Source organism: Balearica regulorum, chromosome Z (genome assembly GCF_011004875.1).
Source record: "Balearica regulorum gibbericeps isolate bBalReg1 chromosome Z, bBalReg1.pri, whole genome shotgun sequence".
Classification (NCBI taxonomy): Eukaryota; Metazoa; Chordata; class Aves; order Gruiformes; family Gruidae; genus Balearica; species Balearica regulorum.
Window position 1 is genome coordinate 60,372,550 of NC_046220.1, and position 24,273 is coordinate 60,396,822.

At 44.6% G+C, this 24,273-nt stretch overlaps 1 protein-coding gene across 1 annotated transcript; it reads left to right on the top strand.

Moving 5' to 3' along the window:
• Positions 1-3,625: 3,625 nt before the first annotated feature.
• CRHBP (corticotropin releasing hormone binding protein) lies at positions 3,626-12,547 on the top strand. Its single transcript, XM_010303239.2, has 7 exons — positions 3,626-3,777; positions 4,226-4,319; positions 4,938-5,095; positions 7,135-7,345; positions 8,675-8,823; positions 10,190-10,307; positions 11,808-12,547. Exons 1-7 carry the CDS (start codon positions 3,697-3,699, stop codon positions 11,963-11,965), a joined length of 969 nt encoding a protein of 322 aa, XP_010301541.1. The 5' UTR covers positions 3,626-3,696; the 3' UTR covers positions 11,966-12,547.
• The last annotated feature ends 11,726 nt before the right edge of the window (positions 12,548-24,273 follow it).

Below are 24,273 nucleotides of genomic sequence, written 5' to 3' on the forward strand. Positions count from 1 at the left end.
CTGTAGCTCAAGCATTGCTCACTAAGAAATCTCACTACCAAGAGCATCATCCACAATCTTCCTGTACCAACTACTTCACCGCTGAGGGGAAGAAACTGCATTTACTACCTGTATTATAGCACAGAGCACTGCTTGATCACCACGGGGGAGGGTAAATGGGGTTTGTTTCATTAGTCTCTTTATTCAGCTGTATTTTCTCCACCTCTCACCGCAGCTGGCATCTCTTCTCTGCTATAATAGCTGACAAGACACCTACAAGCTCTGAGGGTGAGGTGGAGGATTTCCACTGTGAGGCAGGCAGGTGCTCCCGAGCACGTCGCTGAACAGCGTAAAAAACCCACCCACAAGCACTGCTCTAACAACCTGAGGTTCTGCAAAGGCTGGTGTGCCCCAGTAATACCCCCCTGCGCCGTAGCAGAGTGCACGCAGCCCAGCCTCTAGCCAGCATGATGGCATCCCGTCACTCCTGCCAGGGAAAGGGGCTGCTCCCAGGGTGAGTTACAGCTGCTAGCAGTTGCAAGGTGTCATAGCATGAGAGCAACTGCATTTTTTAGCCCCTAGCAGGGACAGACTGGGAATGTGGTTTAGTGTGTTATATAATTTGATATTGATGAAAAGAATTGTCCTACAAAGTGTTAACATGACTCAAGCCCAGGAAAGAAAAATTACACTTTCCTCATTTGCCCAAGGGTTTGTATCACATTGAAGGTGCTTCTCCCTTCTGAAATGCTGCAGGGGTGTTTTGAACTCTGTTTAAACTGCTGATTTTTCTTTGCTTTGTTAGTCGCAATCTGATCTGAAGAGCTCAGTCTCTGCCACTGCTTTTAAACAAAAGCAGCATTGGAGTGGGCAGAGAGAGGTGCAGAGGTGAAGGGGTGATACCTGTAATACCCTGCAAAGAGGCAGCAGCGTTGAGTGAGGAGGTGGTCGCCCATCCTCTCTCACCCTCTGACAGCCAAGATGTAGCCTGGGAGATGAGCCCCTCTCCTTCCCCCGAGACTGGTCCCCTTTGGGGGATTATCTGCCCAGGCTCCACCGCAGTCAGGTGTGGAGGCACTGCAGGGCTGCACCTCTCTGTACGTGGTTCCCTGTCCCCATCCCAAATACTTGCCTTCCACATGCATTAGAGCTGCACAAAGAGGAGCATATAAGAGTTTGGGGGCTGAGGACAGCCCTGTATGTGAGGGCACAGAGAATTACCCCAGGCACTGGCAGGCTTTGCGATGAGGCTGGGAAGGACGTCATGGTGCTTCATCAGCTCCTGCTGAGCCCAGAGCCAAAATGCAAAGCAGAAGATGATGCAAGGTAGATGACAGGTTGCTTTAGCACCTCTGTGAAAACCAAGCTCCACATCCACAGCAAGGGGCATCTGAGTTTAGCTTTTGCAGCATTATGCAGAATATTGGTAATGCTCAAAGCAAACTTCTGCAGGTGTTACATAGAAAATGCAAAGCTGCTGTAGGTCCCATGTGAGTAAGAAATTGCAGCAGACATGGAGGTGGCTCCTATCCTCCCTCCCACTATCTTGTTGGTTGAAGAAGGGCAGTTCCCACACCTCATCTGCCAGGCTGTCCTCCAGCCCCTGGGGCTACCTGTTTGTCTGGGCATCTCCACCAGCAAATGCAATGCTAGCCCAGATCTCAGCTATCTATGGGAAAGACTTTAAAATATGTTGACATAGCAGTCGGTATGTTTTATTCTGAGTAGGTCACCTCACAGATGCTTTAATAGACAGTCATACTGATTTAGCTGCAGTGTCATTTGTCCTTCACCCGTTGTTGGAGCTGAATTTAACCAAATCTTCAGTAACTGGTCGAATTCTCACACAATCAAACACTCCCTCCTTTACTAAGGACTCAGCATATGAGTTCTAGGTTGGGGTCCAGCAGGGCAAACTGGGACACCGCAGCCAGAATTGGGCCTGGGTTCTGCAAAGTGCCTCGAAGACAGAGGGTGCAGGGGTCATGCTACAATTCTTCATCTCTTCAGAAGGTAAGCCTGTAATAAGAAAAGTGAATAAGGCTGGGCTCCCCTGCGGCCCTTCCTGGTCTCGCAGGATCTCAGCATCTCCAGGGCACCTCTCACCACCCTGATTGATTAACCTCCCAACCATCCTCTGATGTTGGGACAAAATGCTGCAGTTTTCCAACAAAACTTGTAATTCCCAAAGAACTTCAGTGGATTTCAGATTCCAAACTCCCTTGGGTAATCCTCTGATAATCCTTACTTAAAGTCACAGTATTTCAACAATTCGAGGCAAGTACATAAAGACGAATAAATTCAGTCTTGGTTTGTGCGGTAATTAACTACTCAGTTCTCCAAAGCAGTTTTAACAACCTTTGAATGCAACATGATGTCAAAGTTCAAAAATAATGTATTTCATTTCCTTAGTATTTTTTATGCTCCTGAAACCCACACAGATTTGGCAAATTCACAGAAGTGCCATGCAAATATGGAACAATATTATAGTTTACATTAAAGTAAACCATAAGAATAAGAATTACAGCATCATACAGTCAGAGTCACAGGTGTATAGACAGAATAAGATTTATTTATTTATTTGTTGTCTGACCAACAACTTGGGTGAAACAGCAAGCAAATTATTCTGTCCATAAGCCCTAACAATTAAATCAGAAGAAGCAAACTTAAAGCTTTACAAGTCTGGATCATATTATTTCTAAGTTTTGCTGAACCAGTGTGACAATTTGACAGGGAAGCATAGAGCAGGAGACATAGCAAGAAGCCTGAGATGGAGAAAGGGTAGTTACTGTCTGCAGAGTATTGATGGTTCATCCCAGGTCAGGAGAAAACAAGAATATATCCTAAAACTAATATCTCTCCTGAGTTCCTGATTTTTAGTACTATGCAGAGTTATGAATTTTTATTCCCAGGTTTATCCTTTCAATGTCTTTCTCAGGTTTCCCTTGAGGATCAGGGCTGGAGTAGTATCAGCTGTTCTGTGGGGAATATGCCCTTGGAACCCTAAGTTTTCCCAATTTCTGTTTGAAAGCCATGTCTGGTGGGGAGAGCTGTCTGGTTTTGCCTGTGTACTTGCTACAGATCCCTTGTGCCCCTGCTGCAGGCACAGGACCTGGAAGCCAGCAGGTCCCCCAGCCCTGGGGGGATGCTGGCCCCAGGTTGTAAGCCTGGCTGGGATGCAGGGGTGCCCACCCAAGCCTGGCTGGTGGCAAACACCTGGCACAGGTGCTGCAGAGAGCTGCATGTCATGGAGCAGCAGGAGGGAGGCAGGGAGCCTTGCAGGTCTGAAATGCCCCGGGACTGGAAAGCAGGAGAAGAGGAGGAGGGAGAGATGCTCCTTGTTCCTCACTTTGGAGTAACTGGAAATAAACACACTGTGAGTGTCCCAGCTGCATGGGGACGGGCTCTCCTTCCCAGAGCTTTTCAGCTCCACCAGACAGCTAAGTAGAAAAGACATCTGTTAGTGAGGGGAGTTCGACCGGCTTGAAAATTTGTGGCTGTGATTTGGACCCTCGTCATGCCCACATACTGTGTCACTGCGAGAGGAATTCAGTTACCATGGGTTACCCTATCAGTACAGGGACCAAGTGCCTCCCCTCCCAACAGCTCTATAAAAAGAGTCTCTCCAAGATACTCCAGCGGCTCCTGCCTACCGGCGCAGACCGGGAGAAACTTGGCTGTGGGGAGAGAGGGAGGGCCGCCAGAGAAGGTGTCAGCATGCCGTCTGCTTTCCAGTTCCAATGCCACTTCATTCTCATCTTCCTGGCAGCCTCCAAGGGGGAAACCAGATACCTAGAGGTGAGCAATGGGGCTGATGACTAAAGCACCTTGCCGTGCTTTTAGCTGCTGTCTTCTAACTTGTACTCCCAGCTTTCGAGCATCGTGCTTTTTCCTCTCTTGCCTCCTATGCCCATTCCTCCTGCATTAAATCTACACCTGGGTAATATTAATGCAACAATCCTGTCCCTGCCCCACCTCTCCATTTGTTTATCCTCCCTTTTCTCAAACTTGCATTTTTGCTGAGGATTTAAGAGACTCACTCTGCACTGAGCTGCTGGGCTCACCTGTTAGGTGCCAGATTTGTTCCCCTCTACTGCAGGTTGGCAGCTTTCTGACTGAGCTCTTCCACAGCTGCACTGTTTCTGGAGGAGGGATTTAATCTGCGGGTGCCTGTTCTTGAAAGGTGCAGGGAAGGAGCTGCATTTCACTTTGCCCCAGCCTCTTCTTGCCCTCTTTCCTTGACCAGGTGAGGGATGCTGGTGAAGATGAGCCTTTCTTACTCCTCAGTGAAGATCTGAAGCGAGAGCTGTCTGCAGGGCAGATCTACCGGCGGTCACTCCGTGAGTTTCTTTGGTGCTCTGGTGGGGATCATTAGTGGGTGTGAGAGTCCTGGGGGGACCTCAGGGCTCAGGGAGGGGAAAGGGTCTATTTGGGGGTGACAGAGCTGCGGGCACTTTTTGCAAGGATGGAGAAGAAGGACAGTGTTAAAATCTCAGAAAAACTGTGGTTGAGGCAGAGGGATTGAGACAGGGCTCTGAAAAGAGACTGGAGCTCAGAGCTGGGGGTCCCCAATAATGGGAGGAGGACAGGAATCATCCACTCATGTGCCTGGGCAGGTTCACATCTCCAGGGATTGGGGCAGGTGGAAAAGCTGTGATTAGAGAGAAATCTGAAGGAACAGGGTGTTTGTGCACTTGTGCACATACAAACAGGCTTTGACACGCCATCCCCCTCTGTACCTCCCTGTTGCACTCTTGTGCTCACACCTGTGTGTTACTATTCATCCTCTGATGCTCAGCAGGCTCCTAATTGCTTCAGCTTGGTCTCCCTCTCCTCACTGCCAGCCAGGTCTCAGTGTGGGGGTCTCTCCTCGCCCCCCACTTCCCTGAGCCATGGGAGCTGGCACTGTGTCTCCCTCCCCAGCAGGCTGAGGCAGCAGCCCGTGTCTGTTTCTCCAGGGTGTATTGACATGCTGAGTATAGAGGGGCAGTTCACCTTCACTGCAGACCAGCCGCAGCTACACTGTGCGACCTTCTTCATCGGGGAGCCCGAGGAGCTCATCACGATAGACTATGACTTTGTAAACATTGACTGTCAAGGGGGCGATTTCCTGAAGGTAAGAAGCTGGCAAGTCCTGCTGCGCTTCCCATTCCCTGCTCTCATCTGACATGTGGGATATTTGCTATGTGTGGAAGGGGCAGGCGAGCATGTATGTGTGTGTGCAGAACACAAGGCAGTCGTTTTCTGGGACAGCTGTTCCTCGTCCCCGAGGCATGTCCTCCTCCATCACCACCCCCCTAAAACAAAGTCAGATGCAGGCTGAGAATATCTCTTGAAAGTGCCACGCTGGCTCTTCTGAACTTTTCCGGGAGTACCTCTACTGAGTGTCCACACCTGGGGGATTGACAGAAAAGTTTGGTCAGTACGAGTTGAGCCCTTCAGCCCCATTAGGAGGGTTTTCTCATTGCACTGTGAATCACGTGAGCCCTGCAGATAATGATACAGCTCTCTGAACAGCTCAGAGATCTCCGCTCACAGGTCACTTAGCATCAGCTTATTAATGAGTGGATCGTTGCAGGATTTCTTTTAAATGGCCCCGCTAGAGCTTTTCAGGACGCTGGCTCTGAACAGAAGGAGGTTCATGATGCAGAGCTGTTTATATTCCAATATAAAAAAAACTTTCCCAGCACATTTTGCTGGCAGACAGAAGCATTGACCAGGATCTGAACTCGGTACAGGAGAGAAGAGGAGGCTTGATGGCCCCTGGCTGCTCTCCCCACCTTGCGCTCTGCACTTTGTGCTACAGTGGTCATGCACAGCACAGACCCCATCCTGCCCAGTGGCGAGCTGAGCTGCGGGGAAGAGGAGGAGGAAAGCTGCCCTTCAGCCCTTTCCTGGTCTCCCTCTCTTGGAGAGATGCTGCCCCCCTGCTTCCTTTACCCTGGGGAATCCTTTCTCTCCACCCCATACCCTTGGCTGGGATTTCTCTCCATGTTGCTACAGAGAGACTGATTTCAGCTTCTTGTGGGTCCAAGGATTTTGTACCTAGGCTTATAGCCAGTTGTGGAGGCTAGAAAAATGCCTAGAGATCTTTGAGGCTTTACAGAAGTTTCCTTCCTTTGGTCATGAGGTCCCCAGTTTCTGCATTATACTATTGTATTTAAACAGACAGCTTTTTCCTGCTGTAACTTTAGCACCCACATCTCATTACTTCAGAAAATTTACAGTTCTGGTGAATCCAGAGACTGATCCTGCAGCTTTTCCCTGAGGAAGTCCCACACATACTCACATTAGGATTACTCACTGAAGCAACTTCAGGGTCCAGTCCTTGGATTTTCAGAGTATTGACTGGAGAGTAGAAGTGTGAGAGCAGCTAGGAGGGAATTGAAATAGCAAGGCAGGTAACTGCTTGAGTTAATACAGATTTCTAGTTCTGGCACTTTTCCGACACATTTTCCTGAAGATGCTGAGGGTAAATTGTTGCTATTTTTGTTGTAAAGGAAAGATTTGTAGAGGCTGCTGCTTAAGGTCCAGCCAAGTAGCCAGCATTTGTTCTGCTTTCTAGTGCTTAGGATGAACTGAAAGAAAAGATGCAAGAGAGAGCAGTACCTCTGCCAATAATTCCTCCCTGAAGCTTTATTGTATTCCAATATCTCTGGAAGGCCTCTGGGCCCATTAATGACAAGCTGCAAAACATGGATGGTAGAAAATTACATGCCAGATCAATGGACTTAATGCCCAGAGTTTGAGGGTGATTTATGTTTCATGTGGCTTCCAACTCAAGCTGGTCAAAAACTTCTCTTAGTAACAACGAAATTGCAATAGAAATAAATTTTTTTTAAAAAATATGCAAATGTGATGATGCTGGAGCAAGAAGAGCTGCTTGCCTCAAAAAAGGTCACAAGGATTGTCACCCGAAGAAAATAAAGACATTAAAATTTATATGTATTGCTTTCCTAAATATGGATTGAAGCTTGAATAATTAGTTAAATGCTAGGAAATCAATACATACAAATAATTTTTGGTTTTAATTGGTGGCTTTGAACAAGCCATCTGGTGTCAAAATAAAACAGTGTCTGTAATACTTCATGTTTCTTTTCCCTGCTAAGAGAATGATAACCAAATGCCTTGTTTTCAATTATCAAACCCCTGCAGGTATTTGATGGATGGATACTCAAAGGAGAGAAATTTCCCAGTTCCTTGGACCATCCCCTTCCCACTTCCCAAAGATACATAGACTTTTGCGAGAGTGGCAATATTCAGAGGAGCATCAGGTCATCGCAGAACGTGGCAATGATCTTCTTCAGGATTCACCAGCCAGGCAATGGATTTACCATCACAGTCAAGAAAAATGCCAACCTCTTTCGTAAGTCTGTGTTTTATACCATCAAATGGGCTTGTGTTTGGGGCAGGGAGCAAAATGAACATGTTGGTTTGCATTGAATTCTCTCGCTGGCATTGTCTGCACTGACATGGCTCCAGTAATGCCAGTGGAGCCATGCACACCTGCATGCCTGAGGATTTAATGCAGGCTCAGTGTGTGTCTTAAAAAAAAAAAAAGTGAAGTGTAATAGATAACTTAGGCATAGCTTCAATATTTAGGACCAGAAGGCGCTCCATTTTGAAGAAGATCTCTTCCAATCTAATGTCACGTTCCAACTCATTTGGCTAGAATAAAGAGTATTAATGTAGACAGTTTAATCTCAGCAATTTCTAGATCTGGGTGAACAATGAGGAAAAAATATTTGAAAAGGTTCCACAGCAAAACTAGTGTATTGAATAGTTATGTGAATAGTTATGTGATAGTTAGGAGTGATATATGATCCCAAGGATCTATTTGCAAGTTATTTCCCTAAGCCCATGAGCTGGCAAGGTGCAAATAATGGTCACTTGCATCTTTTTTCCAAGAGGGGACTTTTAACAATTACTGTTCAGGCCAATCTGGTTTATCTGCCTCACCATGCAAAGGATGAAGACGATGGCATGTCTGCCCAATCCTAACTCAGAGTTGTTCAGACACAAGCCTGCAATCCGGGTCTCCACGCTGGTGTGGCTTCATGCTCATGAATGTGATTATTGTGTGCAACTGCTGGAGGTGGCTTGTGTCCTTCATTAGCCTGCTGAACCAGCTGCAGACCTCTAGGTCTGTGTGTGGGATCCCTCGCACAAGCAGATGATAAGCTACTCCCTTACCTCAACTGTTAAGTTTGAACTTTAAGATAAAATCAGCATGTACCTGCTCTTGTTTCAATGGGATGTCTTGCAGGATAAGGAACTCCAGTGAAGAGGAGCAGAATAGGACTTAGTGTTTTGCTGGCAATATCAGGCAAAAAACACTCAAAGCTAAACAAAAGCCCTGCATCCATATTTAGCCTCCTTTAAACTGGGAAACAGTACGAGCCTCCAACGACATCAGTCCCTGATGTATGGATTTGAAGTGAGAGTTCTTCCATTGACAGCTTCACTGTCAAGTTTTGCCAGACATCATGCTACATGGTAACCAATGGGCAGGGAATTTTTAGGGAACAAAGGCTGTGCAAGAACCCCAGAAAATGCCATATGTGTTTTTTTCAGCATTTGGTTGTAACTCTCAGTAATTAAATCATCTGTTCTTTGTTAGTACTGAAAGTACATCGTTTTGCTAGATGCAGCGATGACTGCACAAGTAACTCTTGTACCTTCTCCCGTGCCCCAGCTTGCAATGTCATCTCTCAGACTCCCTCGGGAAGGTTTACCATGGTCATTCCTCATCAGCACAGAAACTGTAGCTTCTCCATAATCTACCCGGTGGTGATAAAAATATCTGATCTTATCCTGGGACATTTAAATGGCCTCTTTTTAAAGGTGAGTTGTTTCCTAAGAGATTACTACCACATGCAGTTTTCCTGAGCATGGGGGAGGGAAGGGGGTGCAATGGGGATAGCCCGTGGCACTGGCTGCCAAGGCTGGTGTGCTCCAGACCACGTGTGAGCACACTGAGGGCTCTGGTTCCCCCCCCGCAGAAACAAGAGCTGGGTCTGTTTCTGTTGCTATTGTCTCTGTAATTTTGCAGAGGCAATCACATTATGCAAAGTGCCGTTAATGCATGTAAATATTGCTTGCCATAACAAAGGGTAAGAATTTAATTAGAAAGAAGGGAGTGCTCTCCCAGAGACCTGCCTGTCTGTATTTAAACTAATGAAAGCGGCAACCACTCTGAACAGAGAAAGGAGACACGGGTTAGATAGTGAGGTATTAGCATGGAGAAAATACAAATGTGCTCACAACTGATTCCCTGCTCAACATGCTGAGCATCCTATGCTCTATATGCTCTGATGCACAGCACAGGGACAGGGTTTGGTGGCAGCTTTTGGTGCTTGGTGACAAGCAGACAGGAGAGGACAAGAGCTGTTCATGGCACCCTGTGCCTGGAAGGTCTAAGAAGGTGCAAATTCCAAAATATCCAGAAGGATAGGAGCAAGAAAGTTTGTTTTCTGCTGCCAGTGTGACTGGCAGCCTTGGCCCTTCATGGTCACTGCCAGTGTCTGAGCAAACCAGGCTTTGAGAGATGGGCAAGAGTTGGCTTATTCAGCAATGGGCAGAAAAGGGACAACAGCAGGACGATGATAAAGAAATCAGACACTTACACAGCAGCATATGTGTGACAGCACAAAGGTGCACCAGGTGTCCATGCAAGATATCTTTGGCATTATTTTTCAGGAAAAGAACACTTGTGGGTGTAATATACAGTGGGCCATTGTCATCATACAAAACTACTCTTTTGGTCAATTCCTACTTTAATTAAACTTTGCCAGAATAGCACATTTTAGCAACACTTATTACTTAGGAATAAGTATGGTATAGTGGAACTTAAGTTCCTGCTTGCCAGCTGAGTGTGGGCATGTGTGCAGCCCAAGCCTGTAATAACTTGGTTACATGTCTAAGCATCCAGAATCAGATTGCTTATCCACACTAAAAGCCGTTGAATCAATACCTTAACTACTTGTCAGTAATTTTCAGAGCCTACTTAGGTCTTTCTTTGGAATCCCTTAAGGAAATTAACTGACTGATGTCGAATAGAAGTAGTGTTGTTCAGGATGAGAACAGCCTGATTTCGCACAGGTTTGAGCACAGAGGACTTCTAAAACATACTGTTGATTCCAATCATGTTTGAAGAACTGCTGCCTTAAGAAGATAAATGATAAATAACTTCTAATCTCTGCCTTTTTAGAAACCATCAGCAGGCTGTGCAGGAGTGGGAGATTTTGTAGAGCTGCTAGGAGGAACTGGCTTAGACCCATCGAAGATGTTTCCACTAGCTGATCTCTGTCACTCCTTTCATGGGTCTGGTAAGAACTCCTTCCATTTACCTCCACATGATGAAATAATTAACCAGATGGAGTGATGCAGAGCTCCCCTAAACCCAGAATTTCTGCTAGACTGGTGAACTTCGCATGTAGCAGAACATGAGAGCTAAAGCTATTCGAGCATGTAGCTGGGCAGCACATCCATGACCATCTTCACCTGCCCCTGCAGTAATCATTATAACAAGGTTAAGTTACACATACTTTTAAAATGCTTGTCCTGTGACATATATGATTATTAGAGTGTCAACAGATAAATGAACCTGGAAATTCATAACAAATGAAGGCAGAGCAGTTACATTTTCCATTAAGGACCTTTTGCTTATTTACTGAGTGTTTCCAAAGCCTACATTTCTGCTGCAGGAGTAACGCATACCCCAAAAGCCTCAGAGCTCCCACTCTCTGCTTTGAACCCAGGAGGAGCTCTGAACATATTTCACTATCATGCCAAGTTAGTGACCTCTTTCTCCCCATAAAAATAGGAATTCACATTTTCCCTGATATTCAGCATAGCAGAGTACAAAGTGTTGTGGTGATGTGACAGACTAGCCCTTGGCACATGCGTTGTTGTACCTGGGGAGTATGAACAGGCACACCGGAGAAGAGACATTTCTGCAGGGCTGGAGTACAGGAATGTGCCTGGCACTTCGCCTCTGTGGTCTCTCATGCTTTTCATCACACCACAACTTAGTGGTCTAGGCACTGTTCAAATCTTTAGCTGGCCAGCACTGGTGCTGAGGGAATAGTGAGCACTGTGATGAGATTAAAATGTGCTTTCCTGGCAGTATGAAGGAAAGGAAATCCCATCTTAGCAGCCCATGCTCTCCCAGTGACCCACCAGATTTTTCCTCCAGTGAGGAAGGTGCTCCAAGTCCTCCAAATGAAACAGACTTTGCCAAACCCCCACTCAGATGGCTCATCTAAAGCAGTGGTTAGTGATACGCTTGATTTCCCCCACATTGAGTCCATATGCTGGGTACTGCCAATTGAGTTTGTCTTGGTGGGATTCTCACGTGCCTTTGTTACTATGAAGAACCTCCTTACACACAAAACCACTCATCTCTCTAACAGGAAACATTTCAATATTTTTAATTTTGGATATCTCCAGGATAGGGTGCGGTTACCCTTACCCATCGCTGCTGGTACCTAACAGTAGCATACCTTCCCAAGTGCAAGGGTGTACAGACCTCTGCGTCATGTCTGTCTATGCATACGTGAGACAGCAGGTGGATGGGAAGTGAGTGGCATTTGCAGCTACAAAATTTGATCAAATACACAAGCCATTGTAAAGTAAAACTAACAAATACAAAATAAAGTATTTAGTCAGCAATACTACCGCTGGCCGGTCACTACTACAGAAAAATTTGCTTTGTTTCCAAAATTGTATGTATCGGTGCTTTGTAATTCCCAACACTACACCTCTTTTCTTTTTCTCTCATATAAGTGTATAGTCATTTCTCCTCTATATCTGTTTTCCCTAACTAGCCCAAATGAAGATTGGCTGTGAGAATACCGTGCTGCGAATGGTCTCCAGCGGCAAACACATCAACCGTGTGACGTTTGAGTATCATCAGCTTGATCTGCAGGAAACAGAAAACAGAAAGGAGAATAGCATTGAGGAATTCTGCTTTCCTAGTATCTGAGACACTAGGCCACAAATTTTCACACAGCTAATGAAAATAAGGTTCTGGTGAATTAAAAAAATGTATTATTCCTTTAACCAGCTGGTCTTATTGAGCCTTTCTACAGTACAAGTATATTTCTTTTTTCATATGAATCAGTCATTCCCATGAGCAAGCAGGAAAAAACAACCAATATATTAATCTTTGTTATTATATTTTTTCTGCAGTATTTAAGCTCATTTACCACATCCAAAATCAATAGCAAGAAGAGAAGGCTATGATTCCCATATAAATATTATTAGGAAAACAGACACAAACCCTCTGTGTATCTAGTCTGAGGACACATGAAACCCACAATATCTATAAACTTCATGCAGCAACTTTATCATTTTATATCAGGTATAAACAAAAAAATTAGATGGTGGAATACACTTCCAGTTTTGTAAGAGGAAACCTAACATTAGTGTGTGTAAAAACTACTGTTTTGTTTATGACTATAAATGTACTATTTATTTCTAATGACATGTTTTTAATAAAAATTTATAGCATGGAAACTTCCTTACACAAATCCAAACATAAATAAATACATTCAAAGAGTTGGCAAAACGTTATTATGTTGTATTTTTTTGAAGAGCTCTTTCAACATTCTGGTTAAACTTCCTAGGTCTTGTGCAGTTCTCTGAAAATGATAATTTTGAGCATATGTTCCTGTAAAACTGTGGACTGTTAAAGTAACATTATGGGAATTTTGTTTTGCCGATGTTGCATACACCTTCATGAGGAGTACATTCCAGCTGTACACTTACTGGCACCTTGCCTGTTTAAGGGTTTTTGGTCAGGTGTCCTGCTGACTGGTGCAGACAGGTATATATGAATACAGGTTAATTTTTTCCAAACTGTTGGTGACGAGGTGTGTAAGCCTGGAGAGCTCTAGGAAGCCCAGTGCAGCAGAGGACCAGAATTATGTCCTAGCTCAGAGGGAGGCACATGGACTGATTCGTATGTTGTCTGGAAGTGCTACCTGGCAATAACGAGAGCAAACTGTTCTTCCTCCAATCTTCAATTCGCAGTCAACACTGATTAATCCAGCTGCATGCTTGAGATCTTCAGTGCTCATTTCTGGCTGTTATAGTCAGTCACCAAAAATCAAGTGTTTTGAGTATTCAGCAGCTCTGAAGTTAACTTTCCCCAACAAGAGTGGGTGAAAACTACAGATGCCTCAGACTCCCTCTGTAGGGGTTTGGGACCCCAGTTTTGGTGACTGATTCATGAATAGAGGCATGTGTTTGGCAGCCTGGTCAGACTTGGGCAAGTGTGTCCACCCTGCAGGGCTGTGTTTATGGAGAAGGTGGGGATTGTGGGAATCTTTTGCTTTGTTAAAAAAAAAAAAAAATTAGACAAAACTGCTGCTGGCTACCTGGAGGCATGGAGCAGCCCTCGCTTAGGGCTCTGACTGGGGGGGGGTCCTTGGCCACTGCATCCCTGCTCCGGCCCCGTGCGATCCACCATGGGCTCCCTGGGCCCCTCAGCGCGGTGCTGGCAGTGCTAGCATGGCCACCCAGCACCGGGGATATCGAATCAAGGAAAAAAGATCAGGACTCAACAAAACAGCTTTTTTCCTGAGGAAATTTGCAGTGACAGAGGATCTTTGTCCCCCAACATCCCACTCAGCTCATCCTTTCTGGGTGCCTGTCACTGTAAGGATGGCCCTAACTGCATCCAGCCCCAGCAGCCTTTCCTGGGCACCCTTTGGTGAACCAGGGCAGGTTTCTGGGCTGAGCAGTTTGGGAACAAGCTCAAGGGCTCCCATATCAGACCATACCTATCCACATACCTACCCTCAAACTGGAGAGAGGTAGAGGTCTTTAAAAAGCTGCTCTTTGGTCACTAAGAAACACAGGAGGAGTTGAAACATTAACAACAGATTTCAGGCCCAACATCTCAGGACTAGACCACCAATGAAGATAAACTCACAATCCCTTGCTTAGTGCAGTTTCATAGTGCAATTTCCCACCTTTCAGCTTTATGTGGTACTTTTTTCCAATCCCAACGTGACTTAAATACCTCCAAAGCATCAAGACCTTATAGAAAAGATACTTAAAGTTCAGAGATTTGAGATTTCTCCTTCCATAGCATACAGAAGGGGATTCTATTACTAAGTAAACTTACTGTTACAGGCAAAGGAGAATGAAAAACAACACTGTGTGTAGGACAGCATTGTCTATTGCTATTGCTCCATGTGTAATACTCAAGTACATGGTGGTTTTCTCAGAACTGGTTGTCACTTCACCTACTCCTTTTAATCAACATAAATTTAGGCAGCACCATCAATGACATCACCCCACTCTGCTGTCTTGGAAAAACTCGGACTGCAGCCATCTAGTTATCCTTTGGTCTGTGCTTTCAGCTCTACCTCATACAAAAAATCAACAGTTACTTCAATCTGTGTACCTGCATTTATGGAGGCCCTCATCATTTCAGGAGTTGCAGAACTTCAGTCACAAGAAGTCAGCTCATAGATGGTAAATGTCACAACTCCTCCAGGGTTAAGTTCTGGAGAAGTAAAGAAATAAGTATCCTTGTGAATGAAAAGAAAGGAAACCAATGTAATAAAAGCACTGCAAGGAGGGGGAAAAAACAAAAACAAAAGCCCACCAAAAAAACCCAAGTGAAACGTTGTAAAAGGAATAAAAAGCAACTAGGATGAGAAATATGTGAATAACATGCATATTTGTGAAAAGAAGCATGAAAAGAACTTATCAATTAACAAGATCATACTCTGGAGACTTACAAAAGCTGGAAAGCCTTCTAAGAATAAAAAAAAAATCAAGGTCCTAACAATAAAAACGGAACAAAAGTCTTTGAAGAGGCACTGTATGGAAATGTTGGCTTTGAGAAGAAATTGTATGACAGCTGCCATTGTAGGCAAAATCACCAATACTCACAATTAACGTTAAAACCCACAAAATTGTCAAAAGAAGATGTGAGTGACAGACTTAGTGCAGACTCTGATGTCCAAGAACCACTTTTTTTTTCATCTTTTTGATTTGACATCACCACTGACCTTCCCCTACAGAAGTGATGTAAAAGGTAGTATGACACCACAACAGCATTACACAGCACAGGAGTACCATGCTAGATTTTGAAAGAAAACCACTGAACATGAACTGATGGATCAGCCAGCATTCAAGCAATGACTGAAAAACTCTTCAGCACCACAAAAACTACAAAGGAACCTATAGTTAAAAATTGTTTGCAGGGACAGCGAAAAATCAGCAATTCTTACTGGAATCTCAACCTTGGAAGACGGATACAGGACATGAATCAACTCCTGCATTTCTGTACTAACATGACATCCAGGGTGGCTGTTCAGAAAAAACTCATGTAGTGAATTGCCCAGAGGGAGGCTGAATTTCCCACCTTAATTAAGATGTAACGATTAAAAGTCTTCTACTTAAAGACCATGCAATAAATCTTCAGCTTAAATGTTATTTCCATCTTTGCCAGGTATAAATGAAATAAATTCATAACAATTGCAAAGATTTATCGGAGAGTGGTAAGTCTTTACCGTTAAAATTACCCAGAAGAGAACTACTCTGGAGGTAGTGTGAAAAAAGCTAGAGCACCTGTCCCTGTAGAAGTATCCTTCGGCATCTGAAAGTATTAGTCAGCTGAAATAACGTTTATCAAGACTTTTCTGACAATAGAAAGGGGAACATTTTAATGGGACCTACCAATATAAAGCATGTGCCAAGAGTCATTAGAATAGATCTTGATACAGGCATAGATACAGACTTGTTCAAGCTCTTTGGGATTTTTAAGAGAAAAGAAAAAAAAAGCTGTTCAGGAATTAAGGATTATTTTAAATAAGTAAAGGTGCAGTAGAAATGTTTTATTAAAGCCAGAATTACTGCCTTTGGAGGTAAAACCTCAGTGGAACAATTTTAACTTAGTCTGACAATAGTGAGGTTTTACAATGATTTCTTGCTTTGTGAGGTGACCATTTGTTTCCAAAATTAGATTCTTTGTTCTTAAAGCAGTGACAAAAAATCACAGACTGCTTGGCAGTAATGTGCATCTACCTGTAATAATATGCAATAATTTTTTTAAGTTAGAGTTGTTCTGCTAAACTAATGTTTATTTTTACCTTTCACGAATTACAATGAAAATAAGTGCTCAGACCAAGACAACTGAATGGTAGTCCAAATTACTCTTAAAGCACCTTCTGAATATCTGCTCTGCTAACATTTATTCTCCCAAATCATGCTCTGCTTTCTCTGTGATGGAGTTTTGATCAATAGTTAGGAAGGTATCACCCAGAAGCTGAATAGTAAGGAAAGCAGATTTGCATTAGGTGCTTGATCATATAACCTGCTTCTCACTGAATATCTACTCCTACAAATCTAAAATACATCTTCAGGGCCATCACACTGCACTGGCTTCACGTGCCAAGTGGATTTTATGCTACCTACAGGGACACCACGTTATTTTTTGCACATAGGGTACAAAAGGCTCTGAACTCTGTTATCCCACGCTGGAATATATGCAGCACCAATTATGTAACAGGGACCAAATAAATTTTTAAGAGCTTAAAGAAATTTCACTTGCCTTCATGAAATGCACACTTCTTAGGACCTCGTTGCTGTATTTACTCAGTTCTAAACACAAGCTAAATTATACTTCAAGGAAGTGATTCATTATAGTCATTTTTATTCAGAGCCTCATTACTTCTGGTATCTGAGTAACTTTCTTGTTGATAAATTGACACAGTTTTCACTTTTTTTCCCCACTTTGCTTCTTATCTTTAAAGATCAGCAACAACTAATCATAGCAACTATGGATTTTGTACGCACATCATTTCCTATTAAAGGAAATGCAGTGTATTACACGTGAGTCACTACAAAATGAAAAGTTTTCATTATCTGTTCTTTTGAATAAAATTGATATTCATGGTACCGTGCTGCTGCAAATTACCATCAAACCATCAATTACAGTGTTGACTAATAGTTTTTTTTATAACTTTGCCCCTCAACAGGAAAGCAAGCAGTTTTATAACTAAAATTTGCCTTTCGTCTGTACACTGGTACTCAGTGCCCCTCATCAGGACTCACACAGCATTTTGAAGGACCCAAGCGTGTCCTTCAGGCCAAGCACATACTGCCTGCTTCATGCAGGACACACTGCTCACTAGTGTCCCACCACCCACTGTCCCACCCTGCGGCTGGCGGTTGAAGGTTTCCCACAGCAGCGTGGTTCTCAGCAGCACCACCTCCTGCCAGGAGCTGAGACTCGCAGAGCTGGAGGAGAAAGAACTTTGGTCTGCAAGCTCACAGGTACAGCCTCCCAGCTCTCCTTCTTCCCTGCTGTCACATCCCTGGCTCTACCTTGCCCAGGCTCCTGCAGCCCCATGACAGGGGACTACAGCGTTACAGTCTCCTGCTCCCCAGTGCCGCTGGTGAGTCTGAGCAAACTGTTGTCAAGTGAGGGCAATCTCGGCTCCTCTCCCACCGGTGATGTCCAGGCTGAGCCTCCCTCTGCCCTGGGACACTTCCCATTGCTGGTGTTGAGGAGGTGTTTGGGGAGCGCTCTCCTTTGTGCGTGAGAGCAGCAGAAGCTGCCCTGTCATCCAGTCTGGCCATCAGGGCCCGCTGGCCACTGCATATACCTTGGGCATGCGCAGCTACAGGCAGGCACTGGCGTATATTTAAATAAAACCTTATGTAAAGCTCGGTTATTAAAATGATCTGAGGCCATAGTAAAGGATATGACTGAGTATTTATCACACAACAAAAATAAAAATTACAGAGTGATCACAATGGCTGGTGATAAAAGATCATAATAATTTGTCTGAAGAACAATTATTCTGCCTTTGGAAAACTCAGCTTTAATTAACTGACAGATATCGGCAAATACCTCCTGCACAGTAGAGCTGGCTGAATTCAGACACAAAAAGTGGGTGAGGATGACTCCTTCTGACACCTTGTTCAGATGCCAGAGTTTCAGTTAGGCTGATGGGGGAACTTGCTGAGTCTCAGCTGATCCTACCTTGCTGGCCCCAAACCACTTCTGGTGGTGAGAAGTCACACGAGGTGCCCAGCCCAACAGGAGCTGGAGATACGCAGCTCCACAACCTGCAGCTACCACCAACTGCAAGCCAAACCAGGCACCTGCTGGTATCAGATGTAGCTGGACATGGAATTTACAGATCCCAAAGAGCCCTTCAGTATGGAGCTGGGTGTGGGGGGAAACAATTAAAAGCTAACCTCGCTGGGAAGGTTTCACAAGCTTTCGAATTAGGAAGTCTATATTTACAAGGTAAAGATACTCTTCCGATGAGTTTTGTGGGCCCATGGACTACATCTAGCAAAAAAATACAACGAGCAGGTTCAAAGCACTTTGTTGTAGCTTCTGTGAGGATATAAGACTTGACAAAATGAGCGCTGTCTCTAAGTAGCTCTTGGTTTCAATCCCCGTCAAATTTAGGTGCTTTGTAAACTAAGCTTTAAATTGAGCACCTCTTGGAGGAGGTCTGAACACAGACCCAAGTTTCTGGTTTATCTTAAAAATGTTTTTGTTTGGAAATCTGGATCTTTTGCAAGGCAAAGGAAATTGATAACACATGCTTCTAACTCTGCCATAATGTGAGTTACAGTAATTCTCCTTCAGTCCCATCAGACACACAGCAATTAATTAGAAGCCAAAATGAAGTGTCCCAAATGAAGAGATAACAAATGGGGTCTCTAACTCTTTAATCAGTCAAGCTCCAGCCTCACCCTGGGGGAATGTGTAGGCAGTTTCTTATCATACAAAAGATCCTGCGTCTTCATGCTGCTGCAAGCTCCTGAGTTGAGTTGAAGGTTTGAGAAGCAGCAACATTGCTGGCATTACTGGTGAAAAAAGAGTCCAGTTAAAGTACACTGAATTACTTTAAGTAGGGGAGATGATCAAAACTAGGAAAAACAGCTTAGAGGCAGGAAGAGTTGGATCCTCAAAATAAGAGGCAGAGAAGAAGTAAATCTGGGAAGCTTTACAGAGCCACCCTCTCATAACAGAGTCCATTCTTAGTGCAGCAGATGCACATATTTATCATCTCATTGCATCAAAACATGTAGCTATCTTTGGAAGGAGATAGTTTTTGGCTGATCCATTTGTCACTACAGCATTGTCAGCCCTACCTGTCCAAATTAATATTTTTTATGTTAGAAATAAATTCTTCACAAAACATCAAAATTGCTGTGTGTTTACTATCATGATTCAGTTAGTTTGAACACAGATAATGGGGATTACAAAAATAAGAAACCTGCTCATTCTCAGCCCATTAGAGCTGTCAATCTCTACAGTCAGTGAATGGTACAATTTTCTAGAGAGCTGAGGATGCAGTGGAAATGCTGTTTAGATGATTGTTGGCGTTGGTGGACGAGAAGCTCAACATGAGCCGGCAGTGTGCACTTGCAGCCCAGAAAGCCAACCATGTCCTGGGCTGCATCAAAAGAGGTGTGACCAGCAGGTCGAGGGGGGTGATCCTGCCCCTCTACTCCGCTCTTGTGAGACCCCACCTGGAGTACTGCGTCCAGCTCTGGGGGCCCCAGTACAGGAGAGACATGGAGCTGTTGGAGAGAGTCCAGAGGAGGCCACGAAGCTGATCAGAGGGCTGGAGCACCTCTCCTATGAGGACAGGCTGAGAGAGTTGGGGTTGTTCAGCCTGGAGAAGAGAAGGCTCCGGGGAGACCTTAGAGCAGCCTTCCAGTACCTGAAGGGGCCTACAGGAAAGATGGTGAGGGACTGTTTATCAGGGAGTGTAGTGACAGGACAAGGGGTAATAGGTTTAAACTAAAAAAGAGTAGATTTATATTAGCTGTTAGGAAGAAATTCTTTACTGTGAGGGTGGTGAGGCACTGGAACAGGTTGCCCAGAGAAGCTGTGGATGCCCCCTCCCTGGAAGTGTTCAAGGCCAGGTTGGATGAGGCTTTGGGCAACCTGGTGTAGTGGAGGGTGTCCCTGCCCATGGCAGCGGGGTTGGAACTAGATGATCTTTTACATCCCTTCCAACCCAAACCACACTTTGATTCTATGATTCTATGATCCAATCTAAAATGAAGAATGGGCTAGACTGAATCCTGGAGGATTTGCCCCAGTGTTTTTGGCTTGTTCTTATCCCAAACCAGCTTAATGCAGGAACATGATCCATCAGAGTTTGTTCCCATCTCTTGGCATTTTTGGACAGTTGTTCTCACTGTCTTAGCAGGGAAAAGTGGAGCAGGAGGGGAAAGTTTTGGCAAGTGTGTATTTGCATAATTTACAGAGGACACATCAAAGTCAAGTAGACTGTGGAGCCTGCATGCATCAAATGCAAAAGGAAAATCAATTGGAAAAGGCCAGGCTGGTTCACCATAATGCAGGGGTATGAGTGTATTACCACACAGATGCAGGAGACCCACTGTTGAAAAGTCAGCAGTTCTCCCACTGACTTTAAAACAACTGCCACAAACAACTGGAGCACTGCTTAACTCTGGATAATAAGATCACACAAAGAGATCATACATATGCTCACATTTGTTGTACAACTGATTAATTGCTGTGCATAATTAGTTATTGATTACTATCGGATTAACTACAAATTCCTATACAATTTACTATTACTATTAATTACTGCTATTTTTCATATTGGGATATAGTTTCTTTGATGTTTTCTAATTCACAGAGGTGTAGTATAGTATGCAGTAAGCTTACAAAACTCAAAACTGGAGTGAAACTAAAAGCAGGGTAACTTCACCAAAAAACCGAAAGCAGACACCACAGCTAAACGAGCATGTATTTGCTGTAAAAGCAAGAGAGGAGCAGCCCGATCTAGCAGGCACAGTGCACGCTCTGTGTAGATTGCATACTGGTTTTCCAAACACCAGCAGAACATCAGCAGGGGAGATTAGTGAGAAGGTTCATGATGGAGCAGGGAAAGAGCAAATCACAGCTACAGAGAAATCCTGGTTCTTCATTTAAGAAAAAGGGGAACCTTTACTCTCAGTGAGATGGGGTCAGGTGCAAATGCCGGCCCCTTGCTGGGGGCCTTGCAAGGATGTCTGGACCCATGGACAACAGCTGTGTGCTCACTGCAGTTCCCAACCTCACATAATTGTTCTTGTTGGAGAGGACTTCGGCAGATCATTTGGGCACTTGCTTCACAGTTGCACCAAATTGCTCAGGGCCTTGGCCAGTGGAGGCTGGAGTACTCCATGGACAGAGAGGCCACAACCTGACTGCTCGGCATTATCCGGTTCCTCCAGTTGCTTCCTAGGTCTAAAACACCCTTTCCATCAGAAGGGGACTGGGGGACCAGTGAATGAGGTAGGCACCCTGGCCAACACCACAGATCCCACCAGATCACTGCCATCCTGGCATCAGCCTACCATCAGAGAGTCTCAAAGCAGATGGGTAGTAGGGATGCTCCTGGGGAGCAGCAGCTTGCTTAGCTTCAACATGAAGGGAGAGGCAGTCTGCCAAGGGGGGTTGGAGAGGCTTCTGATGCAAACATAATGAACATTTCAGTGGCATCTCAACATTGCCGTCCTGATGCAGGATGGGAACCAGATGCAGACAGTCATACTGTCACATTACATGTTGAGCAGAGGCTGTGGGAAGGGGTTTCCCATCTGTAGAGACCACTGGAGTGATGCCAGGGCTGGGAGATATTGCTCTGAGCCAAGACCTTCTCAAGATCAATCTCACCGAATGATCATGTAATTGAGGCCATGCATGGTGTCAGGGCCCTCTTGCTGTTCAGCAGGGAGAAGTGGTGCCTGGCAACTGCGGTTCAGGTCTCCCTGAAGTAGGCATCCAAAATGCATCAGGTCCTGTCTGTTTGGCTCTGCTGACCAGGGGGCTCAGGATCATCAACTGAGTTGCAGATGTCCTAGTTTCTTCATGTGCTCTGAGATGCTACTTGATAAAGCCACAGAGATGTTTCAAATTTAGGCAGCAGTTGATAAGTAGCCATAGTAAATAAAGGATTTAGCTGTCATTTCTCCTACACAAACTCACTTTCACTGCTTTAAGGAAAATTATTCCAGATGATTGAGATTTTTGCAAAACACTGCCTGGGTCAAACCCTACAAGTGAGTATTGAAATCTCCAAAAAAAGGGATGGGAAATGCTGCCCAACCTGTGACTGATACACTGTCTATAGGAATGGAGGGTTAACAGTTTTCTGAGAAGAGAAACTTAAAGAAAGGGCATTGCGCATACGTAGAACAAGAGAACTTACGTAAATTCAAAGCGATGTTCTATTTTTGCTGCTGTTAATTAAATGTTATCTTGCGTGCTTCATGCTTACAAATCACTTCAGCTATTGTCAGATCTCAAGTAGCTTCCCTTCATTTCTTCTTCTTCAATGAAACCAATTCGAAAGTCTCTTTCAGTGATTTGCTTTTAATTGGAAAGCACTCCCAAATGCAAGACTGAACAATGTGGTCACTGATGTGCATTGATACTGATAAAGCATTATTTGTCATGTCTGTGTTTAAAAGACAACATCTGACTGGAATCTGTAGCATGGTTTATTTTCTCCCTTTTGCTTTTTTCCCCCAAGATTGGGTAAACCTCAGGAGCAGTATGAAGGCAGGCAAGCACTGGGACTCTGCCGGGGAGCACTGAGACCCCAAACCACACCAAGGTGAGGTGCTCAGACCCTACATAAACACACCAGCAACTGAGGCCAGCAGGTGACTTTTGTTCATCTCATCATCATCCTCTCAGGATGGTGGAGACAGGGGTGGAGGGAGGGTCTAAAGCTGTTTCCTTGTCCTCTAGAAATTAAAGCCAGGAGACGAGCAGGTGCTGACTGCTCTGCTGAGCTGCAGAGGGTGTTAGTGACTGAGGCTGGAGTCACACAGCTCCCCTCCTCCTCTGCCTCCTCTTCCTCCTTCTGCCTTCTCCAGCATATGTCCAACCCTCTCCTGTGCCACTTGCCTGGCTAACACGTCACATCAGTCCTCTGCTGAGCCAGGGAGACGATTCAGACAGCGAAGGACCCAGTGAACCACTGCAAGTTGGGTGCAGGCGCAGGCAGCTGAGGCTGGGAGAGGGTGGAAATGCAATCTCCCTGTTCTGGCAGTGGCAAGTCACTGGAACAGCTGGAGCCTTTCACAGTTTGTTGGGAAGAACAGGGGACAACAACTAATTAACCATCCGATTGCACTTTGGGATCACGCAGTGGGTAATCTTTGCTTTCCAGGGACAACCCATGAGACAGAAGGTTGTAAATGGAATATGTGAAAGGAGATGACTTCCCTTTGAAAGCCTCAGAGCACAGTCTGGGCATTAGCCATCCCTCTGTTTTTGTTTTCTTTGGTATTAATATCTAGAAAAAAGACTAAGAATCAACATCCCTCTCATTGTGTATTTATGTGGCCTGCTCAGGAAAGCTGGAGAAACAAGGAGCAACTTGAAGCTGTAAGCTGCAGATACCGTAAGGTGAATGGCTCCACTGACAAATGGCATATTAACTCTGTCCTGATGCTGCACAACTTTAACAAGAGCTATCAAGTGGCATGATCTTAATTGAGCATTGGAAATAGGTCTCTTGTTCTAGCTAATGTTGTTTCTGGATTAATAGCACTCTCGAACAGGTTATCTGGCCTTTCAAAATAAATGCATAGTAATGATTCTTTTTCTTTTTTGCAGGACTGCCATGGAGTATTTTTAACGCCAGTAATACATTGCTCAGTGATAATTCTAATTACACAGATAGCTAAAAAGCCACTTGGTCAGTTTTCATCAGAAATCAAAGCAGTCCCTTCACTTGTCTTCTGCAAATTGTCTTTACTAGTCTTTTATTGTCCTCATAGGTTGCAGTGCATGAAGGACTCTGCTTGCGTAGGTCCTGCCTGCCTGTAGCAACAGCTGTCACAGGAGCAGGAGAGCTCAGCTCCTCACAGACGTACTCAGCACCCAGTCAGACCTTGCCCTGCCTGACTCAGCTTCTATTACTCACTCCTCTCTGTTAAGGGATTAGTCCTACCTCTGGTTTACCACAGAGTTTTCCCACTGCTACTTACATAAACCATTTTTTATCCCACTGGTATTTGTATTTTCAACATTGTCTGTTAAATAATGAAAAATAAATTGGTCTTTAATAGTGACCTTGGCAAGGGTCCAAAATCTCCCACCCTTCTTCCCTCCATGCTGACTTAAAGAGAAGGAGCCCAGGGATACAAAGTGAGATCATCTTTTAGCTGTAATGGTATCAAGTTTTTCAGTCCATTTATTTTTGGTGATACTTGGATAAAGTGGAAGGAGCTAGCACTTTAAGATGTATGTAGGAACTGGAATCCAAT

Coding starts and splice junctions, on each gene's coding strand:
- CRHBP (XM_010303239.2), top strand. CDS start 3,697: ATGCCGTCTGCTTTCCAGTTCCAATGCCACTTCATTCTCATCTTCCTG. Junction 3,778..4,225: donor GGGAAACCAGATACCTAGAG/GTGAGCAATGGG, acceptor TTCCTTGACCAG/GTGAGGGATGCTGGTGAAGA. Junction 10,308..11,807: donor TCACTCCTTTCATGGGTCTG/GTAAGAACTCCT, acceptor TTCCCTAACTAG/CCCAAATGAAGATTGGCTGT.